Source organism: Strix uralensis, chromosome 23, assembly GCF_047716275.1.
Source record: "Strix uralensis isolate ZFMK-TIS-50842 chromosome 23, bStrUra1, whole genome shotgun sequence".
Classification (NCBI taxonomy): Eukaryota; Metazoa; Chordata; class Aves; order Strigiformes; family Strigidae; genus Strix; species Strix uralensis.
The window spans coordinates 8,674,432-8,701,030 of record NC_133994.1 but is presented as its reverse complement, the minus strand read 5'-3'; the positions used below and the strand labels follow the sequence as shown (position 1 = coordinate 8,701,030).

The 26,599-nt window shown below is 51.4% G+C and overlaps 2 protein-coding genes across 3 annotated transcripts in view; one reads left to right on the top strand and one right to left on the bottom strand.

Moving 5' to 3' along the window:
- Positions 1-4: 4 nt before the first annotated feature.
- Positions 5-12,198, top strand: ZMYND12 (zinc finger MYND-type containing 12; the record flags this gene model as incomplete). The annotated part of the gene is made up of 8 exons (XM_074892869.1): positions 5-162; positions 1,383-1,524; positions 6,075-6,246; positions 7,224-7,393; positions 8,737-8,859; positions 9,742-9,862; positions 10,836-10,981; positions 12,063-12,198. Coding segments are annotated over 8 exons (1,152 nt in total), but the record flags the coding sequence as incomplete, so codon positions are not given.
- Positions 12,199-14,697: 2,499 nt separating this feature from the next.
- SLC2A1 (solute carrier family 2 member 1) overlaps positions 14,698-26,599 on the bottom strand; it is a 14,064-nt gene continuing 2,162 nt past the window's right edge. The window contains exons 1-10 of one of the 2 annotated variants that reach the window (XM_074892834.1): positions 24,116-24,354; positions 23,841-23,933; positions 19,397-19,557; positions 18,980-19,220; positions 18,523-18,685; positions 18,259-18,446; positions 18,061-18,165; positions 17,855-17,956; positions 16,869-17,072; positions 14,698-16,487 (exon numbers count right to left, since the gene is read on the bottom strand). In XM_074892834.1, coding sequence (XP_074748935.1) covers positions 16,290-16,487; positions 16,869-17,072; positions 17,855-17,956; positions 18,061-18,165; positions 18,259-18,446; positions 18,523-18,685; positions 18,980-19,220; positions 19,397-19,557; positions 23,841-23,933 — 1,455 coding nt within the window. In that variant the 5' untranslated portion in view covers positions 24,116-24,354 and the 3' untranslated portion in view covers positions 14,698-16,289. Of the gene's footprint in view, positions 16,488-16,868; positions 17,073-17,854; positions 17,957-18,060; positions 18,166-18,258; positions 18,447-18,522; positions 18,686-18,979; positions 19,221-19,396; positions 19,558-23,840; positions 23,934-24,115; positions 24,355-26,599 lie in introns of those variants that run through there. The other variant, XM_074892833.1, reaches the window with a different exon arrangement.

The following is a 26,599-nucleotide window of genomic DNA, read 5'->3' as shown; positions in this document are numbered from 1 at the left end:
CCGCCCCTTCCGCCGGAAGCACGTCATCCTCCCGCCCCCCTCCCCGTTGCCGGAAGTGTCGCCTTGGCAACGCAGAGGGGCGCTGGAGGGGTCTCGCCGCTGTGAGCTGTGCGGGGCGGCGGCCCGGCTCCGCTGCCGCCGCTGTCGCCTCACGTACTACTGGTGAGAGCCCCTCTGGGTGCGGGGGACGGGGGCAGGCAGCCTGGGAGGAAGCCCGGGAGGCAGGGGCGGGGAGCAGCGCCCAGGGGGGAGGCGGCCTGGGACCGGGCCCAGGAGGCGGGAGCAGTCCTGGGGCACGGGGAAAGGGCGAGAGGCAGGGATTAGCCTCAGGACGAGGCACAGGGTGCAGGGAGAGGACCCGGGGCGAGGCTCGGGACACAGGGAGAAGGCCCAGGAGGCAGAAACAGGCTCAGGACAGAACAAGAGGCAGGCACTGGCCCCATGACAAGGCTCAGCACGCTGGGAGAAGGCCCAGGACGAGGCGCAGGAGGCAGGAACAGGCCCACGACAAGGCTCAGGGCACAGGGAGAAGGCTCAAGATGAGGCCCAGGAGGCAGTGCCAGGCCTAGGACAGAGGGACAGGCCCAGGGTAAGGGCTGGGGGACAGGGACAAAACCTGGCACATGACCTGGGACAGGAGGCAGGGAGAAGGCCCAGGAGGCAGGAGCAGGCTCAGGACCAGGCAAGAAGCAGGGACTAGCCCCAGGATGAGGCTGAGGACACAGGGACAACCCCCAGGACAAGTCTTAGGACACAGGGATGAAGCCTGGGTGGCAGGGAGGAGGTGTGGGACAAAGCTCAGCAGGCAGAGATGAGGCCCAGGAGACAGGGACGAGACCCAGGATGGAGACAGGGAGAAGGCTCAGGGTGAAGCTCAGCAGGCAGGGTAGCAGGAACCGGAGCAGGCATGCTCAGCAATCACTTAGCTGGAACATTTCTCCTCACTCCCAGCGGTGCCCACATCAAATAGAGAGCTGCGCAGTGAGCTTTCTAGATGTTTACACAAATATCTCCACTTACACGGGGGCCTTAGTGAAGTCATATGTTAACTATACACTTCATGGTTTCACAATGACTTGAGGTTTGTTTGGCTTTGTGGTACCGCAGTGTTGAATGCCAGGCTCAAACCAAACCATATCGGGAGTTTTGTGAGTGATTTAAATAAGGTTTTAACATACAGAATCATGGTGGCTTGGCAGGACAGCGCTGTGTTGCCGTTCAGGAATATCAAGTATATATTAGATGCTCTGTGAGCAGACAAAGGGCTGGTGGCCGTTGTGGGTAATTCTTGTGGTGAAAGTCCAGAAGACACAACGGGCAATAATCTTTCTTTACATCATTTCCAAGCAAACAAAAATATCATTCTTCCCTTATTTTCTTAGTGATGTAGATCATCAAAAAGCCGATTGGGTTAGTATCCACGAGCAAATATGCCAGCTGCTGATTCCAATCCGTACGTCCCTCCCTTTTCTCCTTTCTGAAAAAGAAAGAAAACATGACATGGAACAGCTGGTGAAGAGGCAGGTACGTACCAGAAAAGCGAACATCACTTCAAAGTGTTGCCAGTGAAATTCAATTAGATCTCTTCTTCCTATACTTTGATGTACATCGTGTTGGGAGGCACCTCGTTGCGTGATTGGTACTTAGTTGCAGAGCTTTAGGGGTTTTTTTTTTAAACAAAAACTCTCTAATAAGGGGAGTGGGAGCATCTTCTCTCCAATTCTACAAGCCTCTTGCCTTTTTCACAGTCCTTACTCAAAGTGCTGAGCTTCCTCAGGCAGTGGCAATCCTGGATCTCCCGCCTTGCCAGGTAGTTAGTCCATCTCTCAGGTTAGTCCAGGATTCAGCAGAGTTTTATTTCTTACAGGCTGTCCTCATCCTTTGCTGATGAGAGGGATTCCCCTTTCTCAAAGCAGGGGGGGCAAAGAAATAAAGTCCCCTCCCTTTGTTTACCTGGCCAAGTTTAAACGCCCTTTCCCACTAAATACGGTCTTTTATCTCTGTTTTTTGGCCTCGTGGGTGGTGCAGATGTGCAGCTCCTTTCCAGCTCAAGTGGTTTTCAACTCTTTTTTGTAGTTGTTGTTTATGGGGTGGCAGGATCTGCTTTTCCACAATGTTGATAAAAAAATAACCCACCCACCCAGCTACTTAAAATCTTGCCCATAAAAATAAATTATCCTTCTATCGTTGCATAACTCCTAATCACAGAATAATAGGACAACAGAACAGCTGAAAGTGAGCTGGTAACAATCAAACGGTGCCACTGAGAACATCATCATTAATCTTCTGGATTTTACACCATGTATCATTTTTAAGGTTGTTTCTGGGCCAGGTGCTACTGCTTCGGTGAGTGACTTGTTGCTGCGATCTTTCTTGGGAACATCCAGAGAGAGAAAGTCTAAAAAGGGTGGAACCTGCATAGGCAGTCCTTGGTGAAAGCTTGCAACAGGCTTTAGGCAACAGATTCCTTTAGGCTTTGCAGGAACTGGACAGTGACAACCCAGTTTAGTTTTGAAAATCCCGTCTGTTTGAAAATCACAGGCAAGATTCTTGACCAAAGTCCAAAGAGGGTGTGTTAGAACAGCGTGTCCCAAAAGCGTCAGGAAAAATGCAAAAGCTCCCTTGTTCCAGGTTACGTTTAAGTTGATCTTTTATAAAGTCTGCAAAGAAGCAAAATCAAAATTGGTCTTATTGGGGGTGGTGGCAGGGTTTTTGCATCCTTAACTGCTTAAAGCTTTTTTCAATAAACCTCAGCTGATGTTGAAAGTATTTGTTATTACATCATTGAACTTACAGCAACTCAAATTGTGCTGTATACGTTACGAAAGACCACGTGACCCGACAGATCAAGGAAGTACTCCTTGATTAGCTAGAAGCTAATAATTTGGTTTTATTAGGTTCCAGGGGAGGACAGCAGGAAGATGGGGCTGGTGGAGAAGGGAGAGTCACTCCTCTTGATTGGAGTGCACACCCAGGTTAGCAGACGGCAACTGCAAACCTGCAGCTTGAGCTGAGCCTTGGAATGACTTCATGGGAAAAGTCATAGAGAGCAGACTCCCGATTTTTTTTCAAAGTAGAGATTTTTATAGGTTCGTTAACAACCTTATTACATTTGTTCTTTGACCTTTGTCTCCAGACTATTTAAATAAAATAGATTCTGGGCACGGTATGTGCTGGGACACTTTGTCTTCCTTCTCTCCTAAGAAAGGAGTGAAAAAGCAGAAACCTGCTTGCTTTCACAGCAAGACTGCGGCTGCTAGCCCACAGAGGAAGTCTGCCTTTATGTACAGCAAGGTATAGGGTAGGGAACATTGGGCCTAGAATGGCTGACAAGCGTTGGAAAAGCAGTATGGAGAGTGTGAGATTATTTACTGCCCCATCCTGGTGGCTTCATCATTTTCCCATTCACAGAGCCAACAAAAATGCTTTAAAGATGGTCTTTGGAGCTCAGGGAAAAGCTACACGTTCTCATGACTGAGAAAATACCTTCTGCTGAAAGCCTGCCCATAGGTTTATTATTTTTTGAACATTTCTGCTGTACTTCACAAACTCCTGCACGGTGTTTGTTTAGAAAACACACAGCTCGGGCCTCAGTCAGGACACAGGAAAGCTTGTGCACATCAAAATGCCCTTTGGCTTAAGGGAAAGTGCATGAAGCTGAGAGCCAGGAGGTTATGAGTTTCATACCTCGTCTGTACTCCAAAGCTTTGTTGATAGAAATCTGCTTTTGTCAACATAGCCGGGGGGGTGCCTGCAGACAGTGCCTCCAAACTGACAAAACTCCAAGTTTCTGTTTGTAGAATAGCCTCACCTGCCTGCGTGATGTCAGCTTACCACAGCCCCTGGGTACGGGAAAAGATCCACACCTCAGCCAGCTTCAGCCCTCCTCCAGCACTGATGCTAGCCCCGCTGACTGCAGGTTTCCACCCAAACTGACTGGAAGCCTGCCTTCCTCTTTAAATCGTCGTTTCTCCAAGCGTGGTGTCGCTTTTGGTGCCTGTGAGTGAATAAATGAATGTGGCACCGAACCCCAAGTGTGTTCCCCACCCCCCCCCTGCACCCACCTGGAGCAGAGCTGGGGTCCTCAGCCTCCTCAAACCCCAACTGGGGGAAAACTGCGTGGGGGCATCTTCAGAGAAACCTCTGTAATTGCAGCACACATGAAAAGAGCCCAAAGCGCGCAGGTCTGGGGGCGTGGGGCTACGGGCAAGATGAAAACAGCGCAGGGCCAAAGCTAACGATCCCCCCAAGGCTTGTAACTGTGAAGTCTTAAATATTCAGTGCTGCAGGGCTTCTGTTGTCTCCTGCCCTTTCTTCTCCTCCTGGGAGCTGTGCAAGAGTCTAACCCTTCGCTTGTCCTCACTGCAGATGTTTTAAGATAGCTTACATCATGAGAAGCAGCGATGATCTTATTGACAAGGAGTAAAAAAAGACTGATCCCCATCTCCGGCACCTCCCCAGATGACAATCTGCTTGATACTCACGCACCAAAGCCAGTGCCAGTTGCAACAGAAAGAGTGGCATGGACAGAAGAGGCAGCCTGATAAATAACAGCTTTCCCTGCTCCTTGCCCTGAGCGTGTGCTGACTTTTTCCACGTGCACCCCCAAGAGGGCTCAGTTTTGGTCTTTTTTCACTCTTTGCTGGGAGCTCAGGGGGTAGAGAGGGGATGATCGCTCTATTTTCTAGCTCTTGGCTCTCCTTGCTGTAGCAGGGTGCTATCACTCTGGGGTGCGTTCCTCAAAACTTCCATTTATCCAGAAAGGATGTTGCTTTATCTCAGCCAGGATCTCCAGGAAACACTGTCCTTGAGCTCCCTGTCCCTGAGCTGTTCCTTCACCCTTGGCATGACTCTCTGCCTCTCTCTAAGCACTTAAAGCTCAGCAAAATGCCAAAGCCTGTCCTCCGAAAGCACTGGGATTTGCTTTTTCTGCCCTCTGATCAGCCACGGCTGGAAAACAGAAGGCAGTAAAGTGGTAGAATGGTATTTTCTGCCGGCGCTTGCTGCACAGGCCTGCCCGTGCCTCCTAGCCAGGGCCTCTCTGCCTTACCGTGGCGGCACTGCTAGGCACCCCGGCAACGAGATTTCTTCCCAGGCAGCTTTCCCGCTGCACCACTTGTGTGAAAAGCCGACGCAGAAGTGTTGGGAGTTGGCAACAATTACACTGAAAGCAAAGAGAAATAGATAAATAAGCATCCTGGCTCTTTTTCACGGGCATCCCTCAGCACGTTGTAAGGGCACAGCATCTACGGTTGCCGTAGAGCTGTTGGCAATGAACTGGCGTTCAAAGGGAGATACGTTTGTGGAGCTGGTGAATAAATCAAATGCTGCAAAGGGTGGAAGTGCGGTGTGGACTGCTCGGAGTAGCAAGAGGCAGGGAGCAACTATACGTGCAGGAAACTTTATGAGTTCTGCTGGCAGAAACGCTGCAGAAACTGCCTGACCACCAAACCCGGCCCGGGTAACGGCTCCACAGAAGTGTAACGCAGTGCATTAGGGTGTTCAGATTTTGACCAGCTTTCCAGACTCCGTGCCCAAAATACCAGGCCCAGAGCTGGCCGGGAGAGGGTGGGAGGAAGCACCCACACAGCACCATGTGAGGAGCTCTCTCCTCGCTCCCAGCCCGCGTCTCCTGCAGCTGGAGCGGTGCCATGCTGGCACCGGCTTGGCAAACCATACGCTCCGCTGCCTGCTATGAGTCACCGTTATTACCGTCAGCAAAACCCCGCCGTAGCCCCTTTGTCTAATCTTTTCTATGGTCTTGTGATGAACATTTTCTGTGCTTCACAGCTTTTATTGCTGCAGCCTTATTAGCCCTTTCTCGTAGGCGTAAAGGATTCTTCGTCTCATAAGACACCACATGACCTAAGAGGATGTCCAAAGCTGTTCCTGCTAGAAGTAGAAATGAAAGCCAGGCTCTAATATGACAGCTTTAATTTCCATCCATTAATTACAGACACAAAGAACATTACAATCACTGTTTTACAGTTTGCAAACTTGAATGCAAAAAGTGACCGTGAGTTTTATTTCTCCTTCTCCTTTGCTCACTCTGTCCCGTAACTGTTTCCCCGCAGAAGTACATCATCGATGTCGCGTGCAGCACGGCCCAGGGGTTTGTTTTGGATGGAAAGCACGAAGAAGCGATACCTGCAGCTCTGCACGCACTGCGTTTCAGTACTGAAGTGTACGGCTCAAATTCTGTGCAGTTGGTGCCTGCTTATCTCCTCTTGGCTGAGGCCTCCACTGGTAAGTATTGTCTAAATAGTAAGGTTGGCAAGGGCAAGACCTCCCCTGGGTCAGGTTTCTGGTTTCCTTTTACCATTTATCAAGGAAGGACCAGCTCCGTTTCAACACTGTGCCATGTCTCTACCCTGCCCTGCCTCAAGGGCATTTCAGAGCGATTTGAGAAGTTGCGGACACACCCCTTTGCTGTGTGGGTCTTTGGAAAAGAATCACTCAGCAGTGATGAGAGATCAATGCAAGCAAATGAAATGTTGTCTCCATCTCTACCAATTCCCACAAGAGAAGCAGTATGAAAATCTATTCTTTACCTCTGTGGCTTCGTGTGACTCTCAAAAGCATTAAATTCCCGAGGGTGGTTGGTTGGGCTCTTGTCTCAGGGAACCAGCAAACATTTCTGAGGCCGTTGCATCAGAGGAATGTCTCAGTTCATTCACAAAAGCGTGCTCTGCCTGAAGGAGAGCTTTTTCTCATTGACTGTATGCTTTGTAAAAAATGTCAAATTAGGACTCTGCATGTGGAGAACCGCTCTCCTCAGCTGCAGACGTAAAGGACGGAAAAATGGCTGTAAATCATTGCCATTCCAGGAGCACACACAATGCTCTGCTGGCAGAATTGAGCTGTCTCAAGGATTGTCGTAAATGGTGTGGCGAGAGAAGGGAAAAAAAAAAAAAACCATGAGTAATTCTAGTGTGATAATACCCAAGTCATTAGTGGCTGCCTGTAGCTAACCTGTTTTGAACACGTGTTTCAGAGATACTGAATGCAGTACACAGCTCCTGGCTTCTCTTGTAGCTCTAGACTCTCGGCCTGTCTGTAAATTAAATTTTGAACACCTGCTCAACTAAGGAGCGCTTGGGAGAGAAGCAGGGAATCCACAAACTAGATCTCCACGTCAAACTACTGCAAAGGGGTAGCAGGCAGTATTCTCTAAATTTCTAAATAAAAAACTCTTCTTTATCCTCCTTATCTCTACATTTCAGGTGCTGGCCGTCTTCTGCAGGCGTCGAAATATCTCTCCCAAGCCCAGTGGATTGTCCTCAGAACTCCAGACTGCAGTGTTGCTGTTCAGCATAAATTACATCGTAGTCTGGGGCTTTTCTGTGCTGCTGAAGAAAACTTTGAACAGGCTTTATATCACCTGGCAAACGATGTAAGCCAACTCAAATACAGAAACGCTTCCATTTTTCTTCCTTCTCTAACACTTCCAGGTCGATGTGGAAACCCCAGCAGGCAGATTTATAATCCTGATTTTAGGTACCAAGAGGGTACATGTTACAAACACCTGAACTGTCTCGATCTAAGACACCTGTGTATCCATGTGTCAGCCAAAGTTGTGTTTTATTCCCTTGAAGTGACATACACCTTGTCTTTAGTGCGTCTGCTTATAAATTTATCTGTCTGGTTATTTTCCTGGGATGAACAGACCCTCCAACCCCAAACTGGTATCGTTGCCTTTTATTCAACAGATAAGTGACTTTATATTTTGGCTGTCATTTTTCTCCATACTTTTCCATTAGACAACAGTTCCCTGTCAGCCATTATTTAATGAATGCCTTATTTAACTCTTTAAATGTCTGCTTCAGTAGCGTTTTCCCCAATTCAATCTTTTTAGCCACGAGAGCAGTTTGTCAGCTTTGAAGCAGTTATTGCCAGCTGTGTTCCTGAGGATGCTTTGCCTGTCATTTGATCCCCCAAAGGCAGACGAGCTCCGCAACATCCTATTTATGTCCCGTGTAGACTAAATTTATCCAGTGCAGAGTGATGTATACTCACTACTGTTGAATTTGATAGTAGCTTTGTGTGGGCGGGAATGATGAGACACGGTTGAGGAGAATTAGATCCTTTCTGTTTTAATATATACATAATACATACAGCCCTCTCTTTGCTTAGTTGGTAAAGCTTTTGGGAGATTCCTCGCTGTGCCATTAGTTTTTTAGGTGCCCTAAATCTGCTGCCCGAAAGGGTGTCAGGTAATAGGTTTTTTGCTATTAGCAAGTCACTGTGTCAGAGCAGCCCGAGACCTGCCTGAACTTTGGCTGCGTGTCTGAGATCTGCTGAGAGTCACACGCCAGCTCAGAATAGCTGGAATGCACCACTGCCTGCCCACTCCCCTGGCTCTGCCTGGGGCTTCTGGGGGCAGAAACAGGCGCCGCGGGCGGGCCGGGAGAGCTGAAAAGCGGCGGCAGGTTGTGTGTTTGAAGGCGTGAGACGTCCCGGCTGCGCAGGGAGAGGTGTGGGAAACCTGCCCCGTGCTTCCGTGGGGGAACACACTGGGGTAAGGGTTCCTCTGCCCCAGCGAGCCGGGGCATAAAACACAAATTACAGCTTTTTTAGTACCACATTTTACAGTCGCAATCAGGTATAACTAACGCTATAGTTACACAGAAAAAAAAAAAAAAGGGAATGCTTGCAATATTTTTAATCCATAACCAAAAATTTCCCAGGTTTGATATGAGCATTAAACTTCTGCTTTTTTTAAAATATTAATTTCAGATTTACCTTGCCAGTTCTATGTTTGGACTGAAATCTGTTGAGACCTCTGGAGGGTATTTCCACATGGCTAATATTTTCTTTCGCCAGAACAAAATGGACATAGCAAACTCACTCTATGCTGAGGTTGGTAAAACCAAAGATCATCCTCTTATATTTCTCAGGTTTTTTTCTGTGCTCTTTCCAATATTTCTCCTGTTTCTGACTGCCTTTAATACGATGGTGACCATATCAAGTGCCAGCATTGCCATTTAGGATCAATCCTAGAAATCCTTTTCACACTTAAATATTTCTCTGAGTTAAAACCAGGAGACATTAATCCTGTACTCAGTTTAAAATCGTTATTCAAATTGTCTTCAATTTGGGCAGCCAAACCTTGTTAAAAAAATAGCTTTGCTACCAAATACCGCGCGCCAGAGATTAAAGAGAGTCCCACAAGCAGAAAGAGTCACCGGGGGGTTTCCATGGCCAGGGAAGAGTTGCTGAGCAGCACAGGGATACAAACAAGCCACGTAAAATTTACGCTGAGAATCAATAAAGAGTCACACTGATAAAAGATTGTCGGAACAGAACGATCAAGCAAGGGAAGTAACAATTATCTAATTGCTCTAATAACTGGGGGGGGGAAAAAAAAAAAAGTGAGCTTTCATTTGTTTTGGTTGATTTTCTGTGGAAGCAGGGCTTTGCCAGCTGTGCCATCTGCCTCCATTCCCCTCGCAAACTTCAACCCAGTTGGCTTTTGGTTGACAATTTAGTTAGATTTGTTCAAGTTTTGATGAAAATTAGTAGTCAGATGGAGAAATGAGCTTCCAGCTCAGGCTGCCACGGGGAGAAGAGCGGTCGGGTCTCTGTGAGACACCCAGCTTGGCAGCAGCCAGCTCACTCACGGGCAGGTCCTCTGGTTCTTGTGGCAGGGACGGGCATTGCAGGGGACATTGTTTATAGAAAAACTCGTTGCTAAATAGCAGGTATTCATACAAGTGAAATAATTCATTTGCTTCCTGATAGGTAACCGACATCTGGCATGCCTTTCTCATGAAGTCAGTTCGAGCGCAGGAGCAAATTGTCAACTCACGACCGGAAATGTCTCCGCTCACCGAGGACGAGGAAGTCGGCAAAGCCTCTCTGAGTAAGCCCCGCTATTGCGCAGAACCGTTTGGAAGACAGACTTTAAAGAATCCCTCCGTCCCACCGTTCATATTTATTTTGCGTGGCATTTCCATAGACCAGGTTTAATGGGGATCACAGGTATTCCTGATGTCGTCGCTCAGCAGATTGCGCTAGATGAAACCAATGAGGCCGCTTCAGGAATGAGGGCGTTCAAGTGGAAACACAGCTTTGCCCTTTTTGTTTACCTGCTCCTTTTCACAGCGCCCTTGGCAGTGACTTTAGCAGTACAATATTTTGCCTTTCAGGATTTGACTCCACTTCAACATTCTCATTTCTCTGCAGCTCCTTTGTCTCCATTTAATTACGGGAAAGTGACATCTCATCTCACTTAGGCAGGTTTACAACTCTGTCTTCTGAAGCAGTAGGACACGATGCAGTAGCGTGTACTGATAATTGGATGTATTAATCTGGAGAATAGTCTCGGGGGAGCAGCTGGGGAATCTCTCAGTGGGACACGAAGGTGCATAAAGCATTAGGAAATACGCTCGGGTGCGTGGTGCTACCCTGTGCTCCACTGAAGTCAGTCTAGACTCTGGTCCTTGTCTTCTTTCTGCCATCTGTGTTAATAAGAATATTGTCAGAGATGAAAAATGTTTCTGTAAATCCCATTACCTGGCATTGTCTCCATCCAGTAGGAACCACACCAAGACAGGGCTACACGATACCATCTTCAGTTATGACAGGGGTATGAAAGTTGCTCTTTTCATGCAGCTGTTATGACTCCACATCCTTACTAAAGGCTAATCAACACAATTACTGACTGGATGAAAAGATATCTGTTAATGGGTATGGAATTTGCATGGAGCTGGGATACCGCGTTGATGCTTGTAGTAGAAATGCTTTGATGTCTAGAAGAGATAATTGGACAGTTTTGAATATATTATCTTGCATGCATACATACATCCAACAAGATTATTTCGTTCTCGATGCAGCTGAAGCCCAGCAAGCAGAAGCAATCCGAGTACTGAATGCTGTATTAGACATCAGAGAACAGGCACCAAAGCAACAACCCGGGGAAACTGCCCGCGTTTTGCACGCTCTGGCCATGCTTTATTACCTGGGCATGGATTTATCCAAGGTAAGTTTGGGTAACTCTGTGTCAGCGCTCACCCCGTCCCGTGCAGCCAGCGGCCTCTGTTCACCTCTCCCCAGTCCACGGCAGCCTCGCAGCTCTGCGGAAGCCTGAGCTCTGTCAAGGCTAATAAAGCCCCCTGGGTCTGTTTTGGTCTCTGCCAGGCCCTCCACAGGGGATCCTGTAGTCCCCCACATTTTCTGGGTTCATCCTTCACGTGGGATATGCTGGCGGAGTAGCTGCCTGTCGCAGGCTGCAGTTAGACATCAGGTCAGAGGTTATGGAGCGAGCAAGACGTGGGCCTCACGCGTGTCTCTCCTTGAGCCAGACTCCCTGTCGTTACCATTATATTAAGGTAATTTCACTCTGTTGGACCCTGTAATTCATTTTTGAATTTGCACCCCTGTATTTTTACAGCTAAAAATTTCAGATGCAACTGCTAACTTCAGAATGCCCAACTCTCTGCCTTAACAATAACTGATTTTGAGGAAGTGCTGAGCAGTAACCATCTGGAAATCAGGCCTCTTTGTCTGGGCTAAGCACTCAAAAGCCTGAGTTTCTTCTGCCTGTGTTTTGGAAGGTGAAAATACAGATTACTAATGGTCTCTTCATTGTATCAGAGAAAGCCGTAATGATGTGAGTCAGTGTTTGGAAGACACAAAGAAACAAATTCAAATTAGAAAAAAAGACAAAGCTTTATAATTGTGACAATGTCTAATCCCTGGAAGAGCTACCAAGGGAAATGAGGGATTTAGTTCGGAGTGAGTCAGTACAGCTGGTTTTCTCCTGAAATAGCTTTGGGAATGTTCAGACGAGCTGCTGTGTGAGATGGGAGGTAATGATCTCCAGCGCGGGGGGCTGGGGTTGGTAATCTCTTCTGTCTGCACCGCTGGATGCTCAGTGATCTGTTGGCAGCCTTACTCTCTCCCGTAAAGCAGCTTGTACAGGTCACCCTCTGAAGCAGGCGCTGAGTGGCTGGAGCCTGGATCTGCTCCAGTGCAGCTTTTCCAACGAGCCTCCGCAGGTGTTTTAACTACCTTGAGAAAAGGTAAATTCCTGACCATTACTTTTGCATTTTCTGTTTCAGGCTCTTGAGGTGGGGACAAAAGCCTTTGACCTGGTGCAAGGACTGCCCCAACAAGAGTCTCTAGAGGCCATTGGTCATTTGTTAAAGTTGATTAACTCCGTGCCTTCCTGCACAAAATAAAGAACTCTTTCTCCCAGAGCTGGGTCGTCTGTTTAAGGAGGTTGTTGAAAACAAAGTGTTACAAGCCGTGGGTCCTGTCTGCTGCCGTCTTCCCAGATGTGTCCCTGTCCCTCTCCAGGCGTTTGAAAATTGAACATTTTGGTGTGAGTTAGTTTTCACGTGCTGCTCAACCTCTGTAGCCTGTTACGGAATAACAGCGTGAGGGTGAGCAACAAAAGCACAACCAACACATGATGCATAAAGCATTATCTAATGATTTATGAATAAACAAACAGCCTCTTACATCCTCACGTTATCCAGAAGCTAAAACAGCTGAGGTGTGTTTGTGACCAGTCTCCTCAATTTGCTTTTCAGTTTGATGAGGGAGACACAAGGGAGGGCTCAGGGGGGGGCACACAGGGAGGGTCTTCCCTGCACGCCTGTCCTGGGGGGTTGTCATCTGCTCCTCAGGACCTGGTTGGGCTCGATCAGGTGTTGCACCTCTCTGCAGTGTCCCTCCATCTCCAAACCTACTTGTCTCTCTTTTTGCAGAGCTTTAGGGGAGTCTCGTAGCTCTGGGCACCGAGGGACTCATTTGTTATGGAAGAACTTGCATCCAGGAGGGACCACGAGAGCAGCACGAGGGACCATGAGCAGTCAAGGGAAGGGATTAAAAGGCCATTTAGCTCCAATCAGAGCTTCCAGCCCCAAGGTTTCCTCACGGCTGAGAGCTCGCCAGCGCGTAGGCATCCTGTTAACTCCGACACCCACCCCGAAAGGAGGAAATCCCTCGTGTCACCGCGCGGCTGCCCCCGGGGAGCAGCAGGACCCTCGCTGCGAGGGCAAAGGGACACGTTGGGGAAGGGCTGGAGGAGGCCCCGGCAGAGCGGGGCAGGACAGGGGCCGCGCGCTGAGCTCGGTTCAGACGCCGAAGCATGTGATGGCCTCGCACAGCTGGGAAGGAGGTTAAGGGAAACTTGCCCTGCTGCTAAGGTCTGAACTCAGCTGAGCTTTAAGCCTACGATTAAGTCTCATTTACTTCAGGAGGATTTATGAGTGCATTTAATTGCCTTGCCGAATTGGGATGGAGTCAAGTACGCTTTTTAAATGCTTCATCAAGCTGGGACCTGAGCAATTAGAAGGGATTGATGCTGCTGCTAAAGGGAAAGCCCCCACTTCAGCTGATGTTTCCTTACACGGGGTGGGGTAGCGCTGCTCGGAGCGCACGAGGGGCCCCACAGCAGACAGGCTTGGGGGGGGAAATGGGTCGAAGACCCCCAGATACTCCTACAGGAGCTGCTGGTGGACCCCTCCACCCTCATCCTGTCTCTCCACGGCTGGAACAACCACCTCTGCGGGATGGGGGGGTGCCGGGAGGGGGGGGGTGCCACAGCTCCTGCTGGCCCAGTGCCTCGGGGCGCAGAGGATTTGGGTCACGGTGGCCGGGGATTTGGAGCGGCGGGTTCGATCGTGGTGGTAATCCCTGCAGCCAGGCTGAGCCCGCGTGACGCGCCAGGCCAGCGGCTCGGTGTCGCTGCTCCTGGTTGCTTTAATGCCAGAAAAAACGGTGTGAAAATTAACTTTGCATAAGGCTGAGCATCTCCAGGAGCGGTGGCGGGCAAGGGCTGGGAATGGGAAATGTTAGCGCGGGTGATGAGAAGAGCCCCGGGCAAATAAAGAACATTTTTGGGTGCTTTGAAAGATTTTACAAGAGCTGTTTCCTACAACACGCTGCAACAGCCATTTCCAGCGCGTGCACTTCAGGGCAAAGTCAATAAATAGAAAAAAGCCTGAAGTGACCAAGATCAGCATTTCTTTGCCCGAAAGTGTTCAGACTTGCAGCTCTTGGCACCTTGTCATTTCAAGGGGAAAGAAAAAAAATCCACCAAGAAGCAGCAACCTCCCTCTCTGCCTTGCTCAAGTGCTCGCAGCAAGAGGCAGGCGCTCTGTCCCAAAGCAAATCCTCTTCACAACCCCCCGGGCAGCACCGAAGGGGGTAAATTTTAGGGTCTACTGGGGAGCTGGAGCAGGTCAAAGCTCCAGCCAGGTACCGCCACGGCGCCAGCTTCAGCTCGGGGCAATTAAATTGCAGTCGTACACCCGGGGGGACACGTTTTGCAACCAGCAGTTGTTGCCACGGAGGAACCGCTTTGCAGGGCCACACTGGGGAGACCCGCTGAGCCGCGTCCGCACAGGCCCCGCGAACCCCAAATTTTAGGAAAGACGCTGTTCCACAGCCACGTTCCCCAAAACCGGGGCGCCAGAGCAAGAGCGGGGGACGCCTCCCCCCGAGGGCAGCAGGATTTCCCCCTTCCCAGCCCCGCCGCAACGCGCCGCGGGGAACGAACAGGGAGTTGGGTCCCACCTGGCGCAAGGGGTGGTGTTTAAGCAGCCAGGAGGAGGAGGAGGAGGAGGAGGATGCGGTGATGAAGGAGAGCTGAGATGCTCCGAGCATCCTGGAGCGAGGACCAGGCAGGACCCCGGGCCCACCACAACCACCGCTCAGGCCGAAATAAAAGGCACAGGACTCAGCCGCTGGGTCGCTGCATACATTCTCGTTTATTGTTAGCACACCACACACCTTCCTCTTGGCACTTATTTTTATGTATTTGTTTAAAAAAAAAAAACAAAAAAACAACCACACACATGCACGCTCCGCGCTGCGCAGAGACGCCAGTTTAAGTTTATCACAGGGTGTTTTATATATATATTTCCCCCCCCCTCCCCGCCCCTTTATTTTCTTTCAAGTGTGGTCACTTCCAAAACAGACAAATAAATTAAAAAAAAAAAAAACTATTTAAAAAACAAACTGCCTGTGACTTTGGGAATGTGCCAGTAGCTCCCACACCAGTTGCACGCGGGGAGAAGGGATGCTTTTTTTTTTTTTTTTTTTTTCAGTTTTGTTTGAAAAGGACAGTATTTCTCTTTTTTTTTTTTTTAATATACTACAGCCTGAAATTCAGTGCAATAGATACAACTACAGTGCAGGTAATGAACTATACAAAAGTCATCCTAACCATGTACAAGCTTTTTTCTTAGTCGCTATAGAAACTATACCTTTGCATCTGTACCTTTTTGTATACATTTTACAATGTGAATATACTCCGAGAATATTTACAGTACTTTGCTTGTCAAATCAGAAAGCTATAACTTAAATGTCTACTATTAACAACCATTGAACAAAAATATATATAATATAAATATCTTCCAGTCTATACACAGAGCAGGAGATGGATGTATCCGCGTGATGATGGATTTTGGTGAGTCCGGGCCCGGGGGGGGGGGTAGCGATGGAGGGGGGTGTTGCTGTAGTGTGTGGCTGCCGGTTTCGCTCTGCCGGCGCTTCACCGTCAGGCAAATATTGCCGAGATTAAACCAAAAAAATAAAACCAGACACTCCTTCCCCTTTTTCCCGCCCCCGCCTCTCCCGGCTGAAATTCAGGCAAAGGAGACGAGAAGCCGCTGGCGGAGACGACGCTCTGCAACCTGCACCAGGATTATCGACCTTTCCAGCCGCTCGGGTCGGGGCTGCTCCGTCCTCAGCGCGCCCCCGGGGCGGGGAGTCCCCGTCTGCAAACCCACCGGGGGCTGGAAACCAATTAGACTGCTTTAAAAAAGAACTCGTTTTGTTTTTTTTGTTTTTTTTTTTTTTTCTTTAAAAAAAAAAAAATATCGTTGGTTTAGATTTAGTCGATTTACGTGATTTTTCTACGATTAGAACGTTAAAAAAAAAAAAAAATTAGCTTCCAGCTTTTAAAAACTTCCACTACGTGATTTCTCGTTAAATAACCTATCACGTCGTTAAAAAAAGGGGCGCCGCCCTCCCGCTGGCGGAGGCTGCCTGGTTGGTTTTTTAAAACATCTATTGGCTTTGAAATCCTGGACGCGAAACCAGCTAAAAAAAAAAAAAAAAAAAATAAAAATTGTTCCTAGCAAAAAAAAAAAAATAAAATAAAATAGGTCAGTCTGTCCCCGATAAACCAGTGGGGGAGTCTGGAAAAGGGGTGTATGCACAAGAGCCGGACCCCCCGCTCCCTCCTTCCTGGTTTCTGTACAAAGCATTTTAAAAAATAAAAACCCAACAAACTGAGGAGAGAAGGTGGGCGGCCGGGAGGCGCCGCGGGCGGGTTACACCTGGGAGTCGGCGCCCAAGCTGTGAAACTCATCCGGGGTTTTGTCGCTCTGGTTGGCTCCCCCCTGACGGAAACCCGAGGCGATCTCGTCAAAGGTCCGACCCTTCGTCTCCGGCACCTTGAAGTAGGTGAAGATGAAGAAGAGGACTAGCAGCACCGTGAAGATGATGAAGACGTAGGAGCCACAGAGTTGCTGGGAAGGAGAGAAGAGGAGGAGGAAGGGGTGAGCGCATGGAGGAAGGGGTGAGCGCGTGGAGGGAGACGGCACCAGGAGCGGCGCGATGGGCCTCGGCTGAAGGGCCAGGAGGGACCATCCTGCCCACACCCACCACCGGGCTCCAGGGCCGCGTCCTCCTTCCCCCTCACGGCACATCTCAAGCTGGGAGGGACCCACGAGGATCCTCAAGTCCAGCTCCCAGCTCCCTCCCTCGATCCTGGCCCCTGCCCTCTTCCCTGGGGGTGTTCACCCCCCCAAACCACCTCGGGGCAGGTTTTAGGGCTCAAGTCCCACAAGCCGAGAGGTTGCACCCCCAAGCCTGACCCCCCCCGAGAGCGCGGGGAGGTGGTTAATTACCGCGATGTACTGGAAGCCCATGCCCACGATGAAGTTCGAGGTCCAGTTGGACAGCCCGGCGACGGCAAAGGCAGCGGGACGAGGGCCTTGGCTGAACAGTTCTGCCACGATAAACCAGGGGATGGGGCCTGGGCCAATCTCGAAGAAGGCCACGAAGCCAAAGATGGCCACGATGCTGAGGTAGGACATCCAGGGCATTTGGTCCTAGTCCAAGGGAGAGAGAGAAGGTGGGTTTGGTGAAGGGGGATGAAGAAGGTGGGTTTGGTGAAGGGGGATGAAGAAGGTGGGTTTGATGAAGGAGGATGAAGAAGGTGGGTTTGGTGAAGGGGGATGAAGAAGGTGGGTTTGATGAAGGAGGATGAAGAAGGTGGGTTTGGTGAAGGGGGATGAAGAAGGTGGGTTTGATGAAGGAGGATGAAGAAGGTGGGTTTGGTGAAGGGGGATGAAGAAGGTGGGTTTGATGAAGGAGGATGAAGAAGGTGGGTTTGGTGAAGGGGGATGAGGAAGGTGGGTTTGATGAAGGAGGATGAAGAAGGTGGGTTTGGTGAAGGGGGATGAGGAAGGTGGGTTTGATGAAGGAGGATGAAGAAGGTGGGTTTGGTGAAGGGGGATGAAGAAGGTGGGTTTGGTGAAGGAGGATGAAGAAGGTGGGTTTGGTGAAGGGGGATGAGGAAGGTGGGTTTGGTGAAGGGGGATGAAGAAGGTGGGTTCGGGGAAGAGGGATGAAGCATCTGGCCGTCCCAGATGATGAGACTCAAGCACGTGTGGTGCTGGTGGAGACACCAGGAGGTTTCTCCAGATCAGATTTCTGGGACCTCAAGGGAGACGCGGGCAGTGGGGACTGCTCCACCGTCACCTCTAGGACAACAAGGCCTTCCTCCTCTCCAAACAGACCTCCTCCTCCTCCTCACCACCACAGCGAGGGGCAGCGTGCAGGATCTCCCCCCGGTCCCCCCCGCCCCGTCCCCACAAGGCCCATGGCTCACCAGCAGCGTCAGGGCGATGGTCATGAGCACCGCACAACCCGCCATCCCCGCCAGGCCGATGAGGTGGAGGGTCCTGCGTCCGGCTCGTTCCACCACGAAGAGCTGTTGGGTGGAGACAGGCGTCCGTCAGCACATCCCCGGCCTGGAGGAAAAGCCCCTTCCTGTCCACCTTCCCCCGGGTGAGAGCTCGGTGGGTCAAAACTCACCGAAACGACCGTGAAAGCCGTATTGACCACGCCGGAGCCGATGGTGGCGTAGACGGGCTGCTCCACACCTGACTTCTCAAAGATGCTGGTGGAGTAGTAGAAAACCTACAAAGGGCAGGGATGTGCCGTGAGGAAAGGAGACCCAAGTTCTGGGTGGAACAAGCTGAGCTACGGCACCCAGGGCCCCCCAAAACTCACTGCATTGATCCCCGAGAGCTGCTGGGACAGCTGCAGGACGATGGCAATGAGGATGGGCTGGCGATACATGGGGGAGCGGAAGAGCTCCATTATGGTGACCTTCTTCTCTCGCATCATTTGCCGGCTCTCCTCCTTCATCTCCTGGAGGTCGCTGCTGACGTCTGTCGTGCCCCGCAGCTTCTTGAGGACTAAGGGGAGGAAAAGTGGAGTCAGGAGCAGCTGAGGACCCTCCTGTGCGGTGGGATGAGCTCGGGGGTCACTCACCGCTCTTGGCTTTGTTCTCCTCGTTGCGGTTGATGAGGAGGAAGCGGGGGCTCTCGGGGGCGAAGGGCAGGATGACGCACTGCAGCAAGGCAGGGACGAAGATGAACCCCAGGAGCAGAGGCCAGAGTGAGTCGTTCCCCATGATCAAGTCCAAACCGAACACCTGAGGACGAGAGGAGTTGAGTGACCCTTTCCCAGCTCAAGTTGGACCCAAGTCCGCTGCTCATGGGTGCTCTACAGGCTTGGACACCCATCAGAGCGACACGGACTTGGCCAACAAACGTCACAGCATGATGTTGCCCATCCCAAACATTAAGAGGTCACAGCTTCCCTGCTCCTGCTGAGCTCCAGGTCCATCCCTCCAGCCCCAGCTCCATCCACGCTGCTGCACTGAACCCCATCCCCCGCAGACCCCGAGGACCATCAGCACCAAAGACACCGGCCCTCTGGCACTTACTTGCGCAATGAGGATGCCCAAGACGATGCCAAGCTGGTGGAAGGTCCCCAAGGCACCCCGCAGCGCAGTGGGTGACACCTCACCCACGTACATGGGCACAAAACCAGTGGTGAGGCCGGAGTAGAGGCCGATGATGAAGCGGCCAAGGATGAGCATCTCAAAGGAGAAAGCCATCTTGGAGAAGCCCATGAGGACGGCGGAGATGAAGGCGAGAATGTTGGACATCAGCATGGAGTTGCGCCTGGGGAGGGAAGGGAAGAGGGCAGTGTGAGGATCACGGGGCTCAGAAGAACCCAAACATCAGCTCTTGGCAGGAGGAAGGTGCCCAAAGCCACCCCGCTGGGATGCTGGGGGGGGGTGAGGCTGCGCAACCCCCCCAGTGAGGTCCACCACAGGTCCACCATGCTCGGCACTCACCGTCCGAAGCGATTGACGAAGAGCCCCACAGAAAAGGACCCGATCATGCCTCCGACAGAGAAGATGGCAACGGAGAGGGACCAGAGCGTGGTGAGGGTGGCAGGGCTGATGGGCTCCTCGTATCGGTACAGCCAGGTACGGTTGTAGAAGTCCTCAATCACCTGCAAAAGAGGGGGGAGAAATGAAGCCGTGGGTTAAAACCATCCCCGTTTCATCTGTGCCACCGGTGTTATGAATTGCCCAGGCCTCAGCCCGGCCACCTACAAACCCTTGGCCGGCGAACGCGGCTCACAAGACGATGCATCACAAAGGCAGGAGCCGCCCAGCCGCCAGGCAGGTGGCTCGGCTCCAACCCAAGGGAGGAAACCTGATGGGATACGCAGGGGAAATGCAGCCGGACGGGTTCTGGTCTCGCCCTGCCGAGAGAGGCTCGGCGTTGCCAAAATACCTCTTTCACCTCGCCGGGCGGCCGTGGGGAGGTCACGCTCCTCCCCGGGGCACGGGAGGCGGGGCGGGCTGCCTCCATCACCGGAGGAGAAGCAACACAGGAGGGAGGAAAGTGAGGAAGACAGCAGGGTCATCCAGGCAGCTGATCAATTCCCATCCCCTTGGATACCCCCTTAAATTTAATTTCTAGGGTTTTTTCTGCAATACTTCCATAACCCAGTACTTCTGCTATAACTCTGCAGTACTTCTGCAATGCTAATATCCAAGACAAGGCGCTTGTTTTTAATTACCATCTCCACAGAACACCCTTTTTTATATATTTTATATATATTTATAAAGTATTTTTAAAGTCAGCCCACTGCTGAGAGCTTCACGTCAGTTATTTAAGGGTCACCCATATCCAAAACAAAAAACCAAAGGGCTCGATAACACACCCGACCAACCCTGGCTGGAAGGAGCAGACATTTCACGCGAGCAGGGAAAGCTGCTGCTGGACATCAAGCGGCTCAGACCTCGCTGCTTCGAAGGGTTTCACACGTGCTCAGCTCCCGATTAAGTCTTTGCACAATCACGCTTCGTTTTCTAGTTTTCCCATCACTTCAAGCACAAACGAGAGCCCCTGGCAGAAGCAGCTCAAGAAACACACCCTGTGCTTTGCTATAAATTTCAATAATGGAAATTTTTTTAAGTTGTTTCTTTTACAAAGCCCCTAAACCATTAAGATTTCAAGATTTGTGATTTTGTTTGCCTCCCGCTTCACCTGGAGGTTTTGACGCTTTGGGGGCTTCTTCTCCTTTTCCTAACATCACCAAAATAAATAATTGATATTATTATTTGGAGAACCCAGGACTGGCTCAGGCTCTTGGTGGGGGTAAGCAGGTCTCTGCACACACCCCACCAAACCTTGCGGTGCTCTAAATTCCTCCCTGCTTTCCAAAAAACCTCCAGCTCTCTCCCCCGGAAGCAGAAAAAAATTAATCCAAGTGACAGTGGATGCCCCAGCGCTGGCTGAGCTACGCTGGGCTGTGTTTTGTCTTATCAAAAACCAACATCTAAATACCCCCCCTCCTGGCCCCCTTTCCTCCTGCAAAAAAAGGATGGATGGAAAAACCCACCATGAGCCGCTCGTTGGGAGAGGAGGAGATGAAAAATGATGAGTTGGAAGCGAGTTGCGTGAAAAAAATATTTGCATTTTCCAAAAGTTGGGGTCTTTTTCCTCTCTCTCGCTCTCGTTTCATTCAGCTGAGTGTTCCCTACCAGCCCTCACCCAGTCTCGGGCCACACATCACATCTGCAAACACCCCCCGCACACCCCAGCCCCGGCGCGCAGCCCCCGCCGTGGGACAGCAGCCCCGGTGCGAGGAGCTGCTGCCAGCAAATGCTGCTGCACTTGCACCGCTGAAGCCAGGGGAACAATGCACCCCAGTCCTGCAGCCCCGTGCACCCCAACATATCCCCATCCCAATCCTTCATCCCCGTGCACCCCAGTCCTGCACCCCCACACATCCCTATGCCAGCCCCAGTGCATCCCCATCCCAATCCTTTGCCCTGGAGCACCCCAATGCATCCCAGTCCTGCACCCCAACATATCCCCATCCCAATCCTTTGTCCCCATACACCCCAGTCCTGCACCCCGACAGATCCCAGTCCTGCACCCTCACGCACCCCTATGCCAGCCCCAGTGCACCCCCATCCTAATCCTTTGCCCCACTGCACCCTGACACATCCCCATCCTGCTCCCCAGTGCATCCCGGTCCTGCACCCCAACATATCCCCATCCCAATCCTTTGCCCCAGTGCACCCCAATGGATCCCCATCCCAATCCTTCACCCCGATGCATCCCCACTCTGCAAGCCAACCCCACTCCTGTGCACCAATTTATACCAATCCTTCGCCCCAGTGCACCCCGATGCATCCCAGTCCTGCACCCCAATGCATCCCAGTCCTGGCCTGCCCTGACACATCCCCACCCCAGTCCTTTGCCCCAGTGCACCCTGATGGATCCCCATCCCAACCCTTCACCCCGATGCATCCCCATCCTGCAACCCAACCCCACTCCTGTGCACCAATTTATACCAATCCTGTGCCCCAGTGCACCCCGATGCGTCCCCATCCCAACGCTGCACCCCAATGCACCCCCATCTGCACCCTGATGCAACCCCATCCTGTTCCCCGACACATCCCCATCCTTCACCCCGATGCATCCCCATCCCAACCCTGTACCCCAATGCATCCCTGTCCTGCTCCCCAACACATCCCCATCCCCACCCTGCACCCCGATGCATCCCCACCCCACAACCCAACCCCACTCCTGTGCACCGATTTATCCCAATTCTGCTCCCCAGTGCACCCCAATGCATCCCAATCCTGCACCCCAATACGCCCCCGATCCCGCGCCCCGGTGCACCCCCCACCCTTAAAGGTGGGATGAACCCCCACACCCAGAGCATCCTGCAGCGCTCATCCCACCTCCCCTTGCGCCCCCGACACAGAGCACCCCAAATCCTTTCCCCCCATCAGTTCCGCACGCCGAACGCAACATCATTCACTGGGTGACTCGCCCCTAAAATACACGGCCCACGCCTGGCCTGAGCCCCAAGAGTTTCATCCTAAAACACACGAGGAAAACTGAGGCAACACCCATGGGGGCGGGGGGGGGGGATCATCTTGCTTTGCTGGGGGTCTGTAAGAACCAGAGCTCAGTCCCAGGGGAAGACCCCAGCTCCGACGTGGTCCCTGCCCGCATCACCCAGAGCAGCATCTCCTGGGTCAGGAGGGGATGGAGAGAAATCCTTCAGCCGCGGGGAAATGCCGCGCCTCGGCGGGATGCAGGGGTCGAGGCGGTAATTACAGAGCACCCGCTCCCCGCCGGAGCTCAGGGGAAAACCAGGGCAGATGCCAGAAAGCAGCTCCTCAGCACGTTTCCAGGGATTTCCCAGCTCGCCGCCGGTTCAAACGCCGCTGCTGTCGCCGGAGGAGGACGCTCACCGCCGGCCGCGCACCAACGTCACCAGCACGGAGCAGTCCAGGGTCAGGGTGTTTTTAGCAGGGCGATGCTTTCGGCAGACAGATGCGTGTGCCGTGGCCGTGGGTGCCTCCAGCCGCGTGAAATCCTCCTCAGGCCACTCACCGCCATGAAATGCAACATCAGGCGATGCCTCAAATAACGGCAACTTGCGTCTTTTTCGCTCTTTCCGCACTCATGGGAAGTTTTTTGCACGGGGTCTTCTCTCCCACAAGGAGCGTTTTCGGTGCTTGAGGCGAGATTCTGCAGCCCGCTCGCTGGTAATGGGATTAATACTCTTGCGGCGTGAATCCTGCCTCGGTGGTTTAATTATTGGGGATGGTGCAGCAGAGGCCGCGACGATGCTCGGGGACAGGCTCTGCTCTCGCGCAGCAGCAGCTGGACCCCGGTTTGTCCTTCGACACCTCACCCACCACGGGAGCTCTGCACGTTGCAAGCACCACGCGGGATTCCTGAGCTAACATTTCCAACTAACACCTCAAAAAGCCACGTAATTTGGGGAAAGTCACGTTTTTCAAGGCTCCCACGTACCTGCCGGTGGCTGGAGGGTTCTGACACCACGCGAGGCGAAGGAGCCAACGCTCTCCATCCCCCTTCTCGCGCGCAGCCCGCCCCAGCCGACCCTCTCTCCTCCCGGGGATGTCTGAAGCTCCACTTTGAGATGACTCAAACCCTAATTAACTCCCAGGCCTTCGCTAAAAGCCAAGGTTAAAAGTTACGCCGGTCCCACCCCAAGAGCATCCTGCAGGCGTTCCTGGGATTTTTCCCAGCAAAAAAACACTAAGCGAGAAGGAAACTAATTCTCTTGGGAAGGCGGGAGCTAAATAACTCCCTCACAAATCCCATTACAGGCAGTAAGCTGCCTAGCGGGATGTACTATTTTAGCCGGGCTGGCAGCGGGTGAGGGTTTGTTTTCAGGCACGAGGGGGGGGTGGAATTTTGCTACGGCGAGGTTGCTCGGCACATGCTCACCTTTTGCGGGGCGTTGATGACGCCGGTGTTGTAGCCGAATTGCAAGGAACCCAGCACCGCTCCTCCCACGGCGAGCATCAGGCGAGCCGTCATCTGCAGGAAAAAGGGGAAAGAAAAGAAAAAAAAAAAAAGAGGAGTTAAAGGTGGGAGTCCCAGCTGTGCCCCCTGCCTCGCCGGAGAGGTCCCCCGGTGCTTCACCCCGGGGAGCTGTAAGAGGAGGACGGATGCTCGTGAGGTTGTGAGTGCAAATATGCAGGATAAAAGAGTAAACTTGCTTTTTTGGTGGCATCCACACGGGCTATTTAAAAAATACTGGTTTAGGCTTAAAAGAATACTGTTTGGGGATTCGGGGAAATTTTTGTCCCCAGAGTGGGGCAGGAGGTTTTATTTGGGCTCGCAGGACCCCCTCCGAGGGCTCCACATGACACCCGGGCAGCACGCCAGCGAGATGCTTTTGGGGACGCCACGGTGACGCCGCTGGCCGGCCGAGCATCGTCCCAGCATCAGCGCGAGGATGCCCCGGACAGCCGCCACTAACGAAGTTTTTTGCATCGGAGCCTCATTAACAGTCGCTAAGCAAAACCCCGGCTCTTTGGCAAACCCTTCACCCGCCTCCTCTTCCTCCCGCTTCAGCCGGAGCGACAATCGGAGCCTTGTTTGGGAGCGGGGTCAGGGCAGGCCAGCGCTCAGGCCACCTTCGTTAACAGCCCAATTATCCCAGGCAGGAGATTTTCCCGGTGCTCAGCTCCAAGAACCAGGATCCGACATTCCCAGTTAATCAGCTTTGGGATGATCCACGTGAAATTTATAAGCCCCTTAATTTGAGGGGCTGGGCTCTCCCCAGTTATCCCGGGTACCGGGTGCATCACCCCAACCCAGGGATGCTCCCTGGCATCTCAGATTAATATTCCCAAGGGACTGGAACCTGTCAGACCCCACCTAAACACAACCCCTAACTCAGGAGGGCTAATTGCAAAGTACACACACACACAAAAAAAAAGATTTTTTTTTTTTTTTTAAGTAAATATAAATAGGTGCTGTTCGCTGACCTCGCCTCTCCGGCCACGCCGCCTCCCCCCGCGTTAAAGTTTGCATAGAAAAAGCAACAGGGAATAAAGCCAGCCCCGTTAATGAAGCTCATTAATTAGGCTTGGCCCCAACACAACTAATCAGGGACATTTTAGCACTTGATTTTGTTCTGTGCTTCTGAATAAAGCCATCCTGAGAAGCAAATGCCCCGCTTGGGAGGGCAAAAACGGGCTGGAAAGTTGATGGCATCCGAGAAAAACATGGAAAAAGCCCCCAAAAAATTCAAAATTCCAACTCCAACCTCATCCATCTGCCCACTGCTCCACAAAACTGTGACAGGGGACACGGGGAATAGCGACAGCAGCCTGTGCTTGAATGAATATTTAAAAAAAATGAGGGGGTTTTTTGGTATTTGGGTGGTTTAGGGGATTTTTTTGTTTGTTTTGGGGTGTTTATGGGGTTTTGGGTGACTTTTCTTTATCCCTTTACTTTTTGGGGGCCACCCCTTGCTTTCTGAGGTAGCAACTTTTACTCTGCATGGCTAAAAGCTGGCTCGCCTGCCCCAGGAACGCCGCCGGGCCATCAGCGTGCCGGTGAGTCACGACGGCACCGTGCCGCGCCGCAGGGACACATCCCGCTGTCGTGAACTTTGCTCTGGGAAGGTGACAAGTAACGACACCTCTTCACTCCAACAGCAGCCCTTACCCCACAGAGAATTAAATAATAAAATCACTTTTGTCATTCTTCCCAAAAAAAAACCCTTACATTTTTAACCTTTAGCAAAAAAAAAAAACCATTATGTTCTTAACCTTTCGCAAAAATTTTATATTTTTATTAAACTCCAGCAGCTCGAAGAGGCGAAGGGAGCGAGTTGGTAGGAAGCTGCCGGCGTTTCTGGAGGCTCTCCCCGGGCAGGGTCACTGTGAGTCAGCTCCTCCCGCTCGCTTTGGGCTTCCCAGATCCAAACAAGCTGCCCGGCCCGATGCGGGAGCCTTTCGGCTCTAACCTCGCCATTAAAGGAGAGGCTTAAGATGGCGAGTTAGGGAAAAAAAAAAAAAAAAAAAAAAAGTTGATTTTTAAGGGCAGCCTTGAATGGGAAACTCCTGCAAAGCCATGCACGGGGTTTGTTGGGTTTTTAACTGCTTGCAAAAAAACAGTGGCTTTATTTGGAGTTTGGGGGAAAAAAAAAAACCCAAACCCAAGGTACTTCCCCTTCTTGCTTTTGTGCAGTGAACTTATTGACAGCCTGGATGTATCCAACACTTGGGGTTTTTCCCCTACTCACTCCTGCACCTTCCAGGAGGGCGAGCACAGCGCTCGTCAATTTAGTAAAATTCAGATTTATTTTTTTTTTTTGCTTCTTCATCACTTGAACGCAGAAGCCAAGACCCTTAGAGGAGATATTGACTGTGGGGTGACAGCAGCCCCCCAAAACCACAGCGGACCACATTTGGCTTTATATTTTTTTTTTTTTCACCCATTTGTTTTTTCCTCCAGCACGGAAGAATTTCAGGATACTGCCTGCCTCACAGAACAAGGAAATTAATAATACCTCTAAAAAAATATATATATATTAAACAAAGTGTCCCAGGAAGGAATTTCAGGAAAATCCTCATTTAAAGAGAGCCCATAAAAATTAGCCACGAGGCTTTAACGAGCATCCCAGAGGCTTGACTGCAAGAGGTCCCATCCGGGGATGGATGCCAGGGGTGATCGCGGGGAGCGGGTGC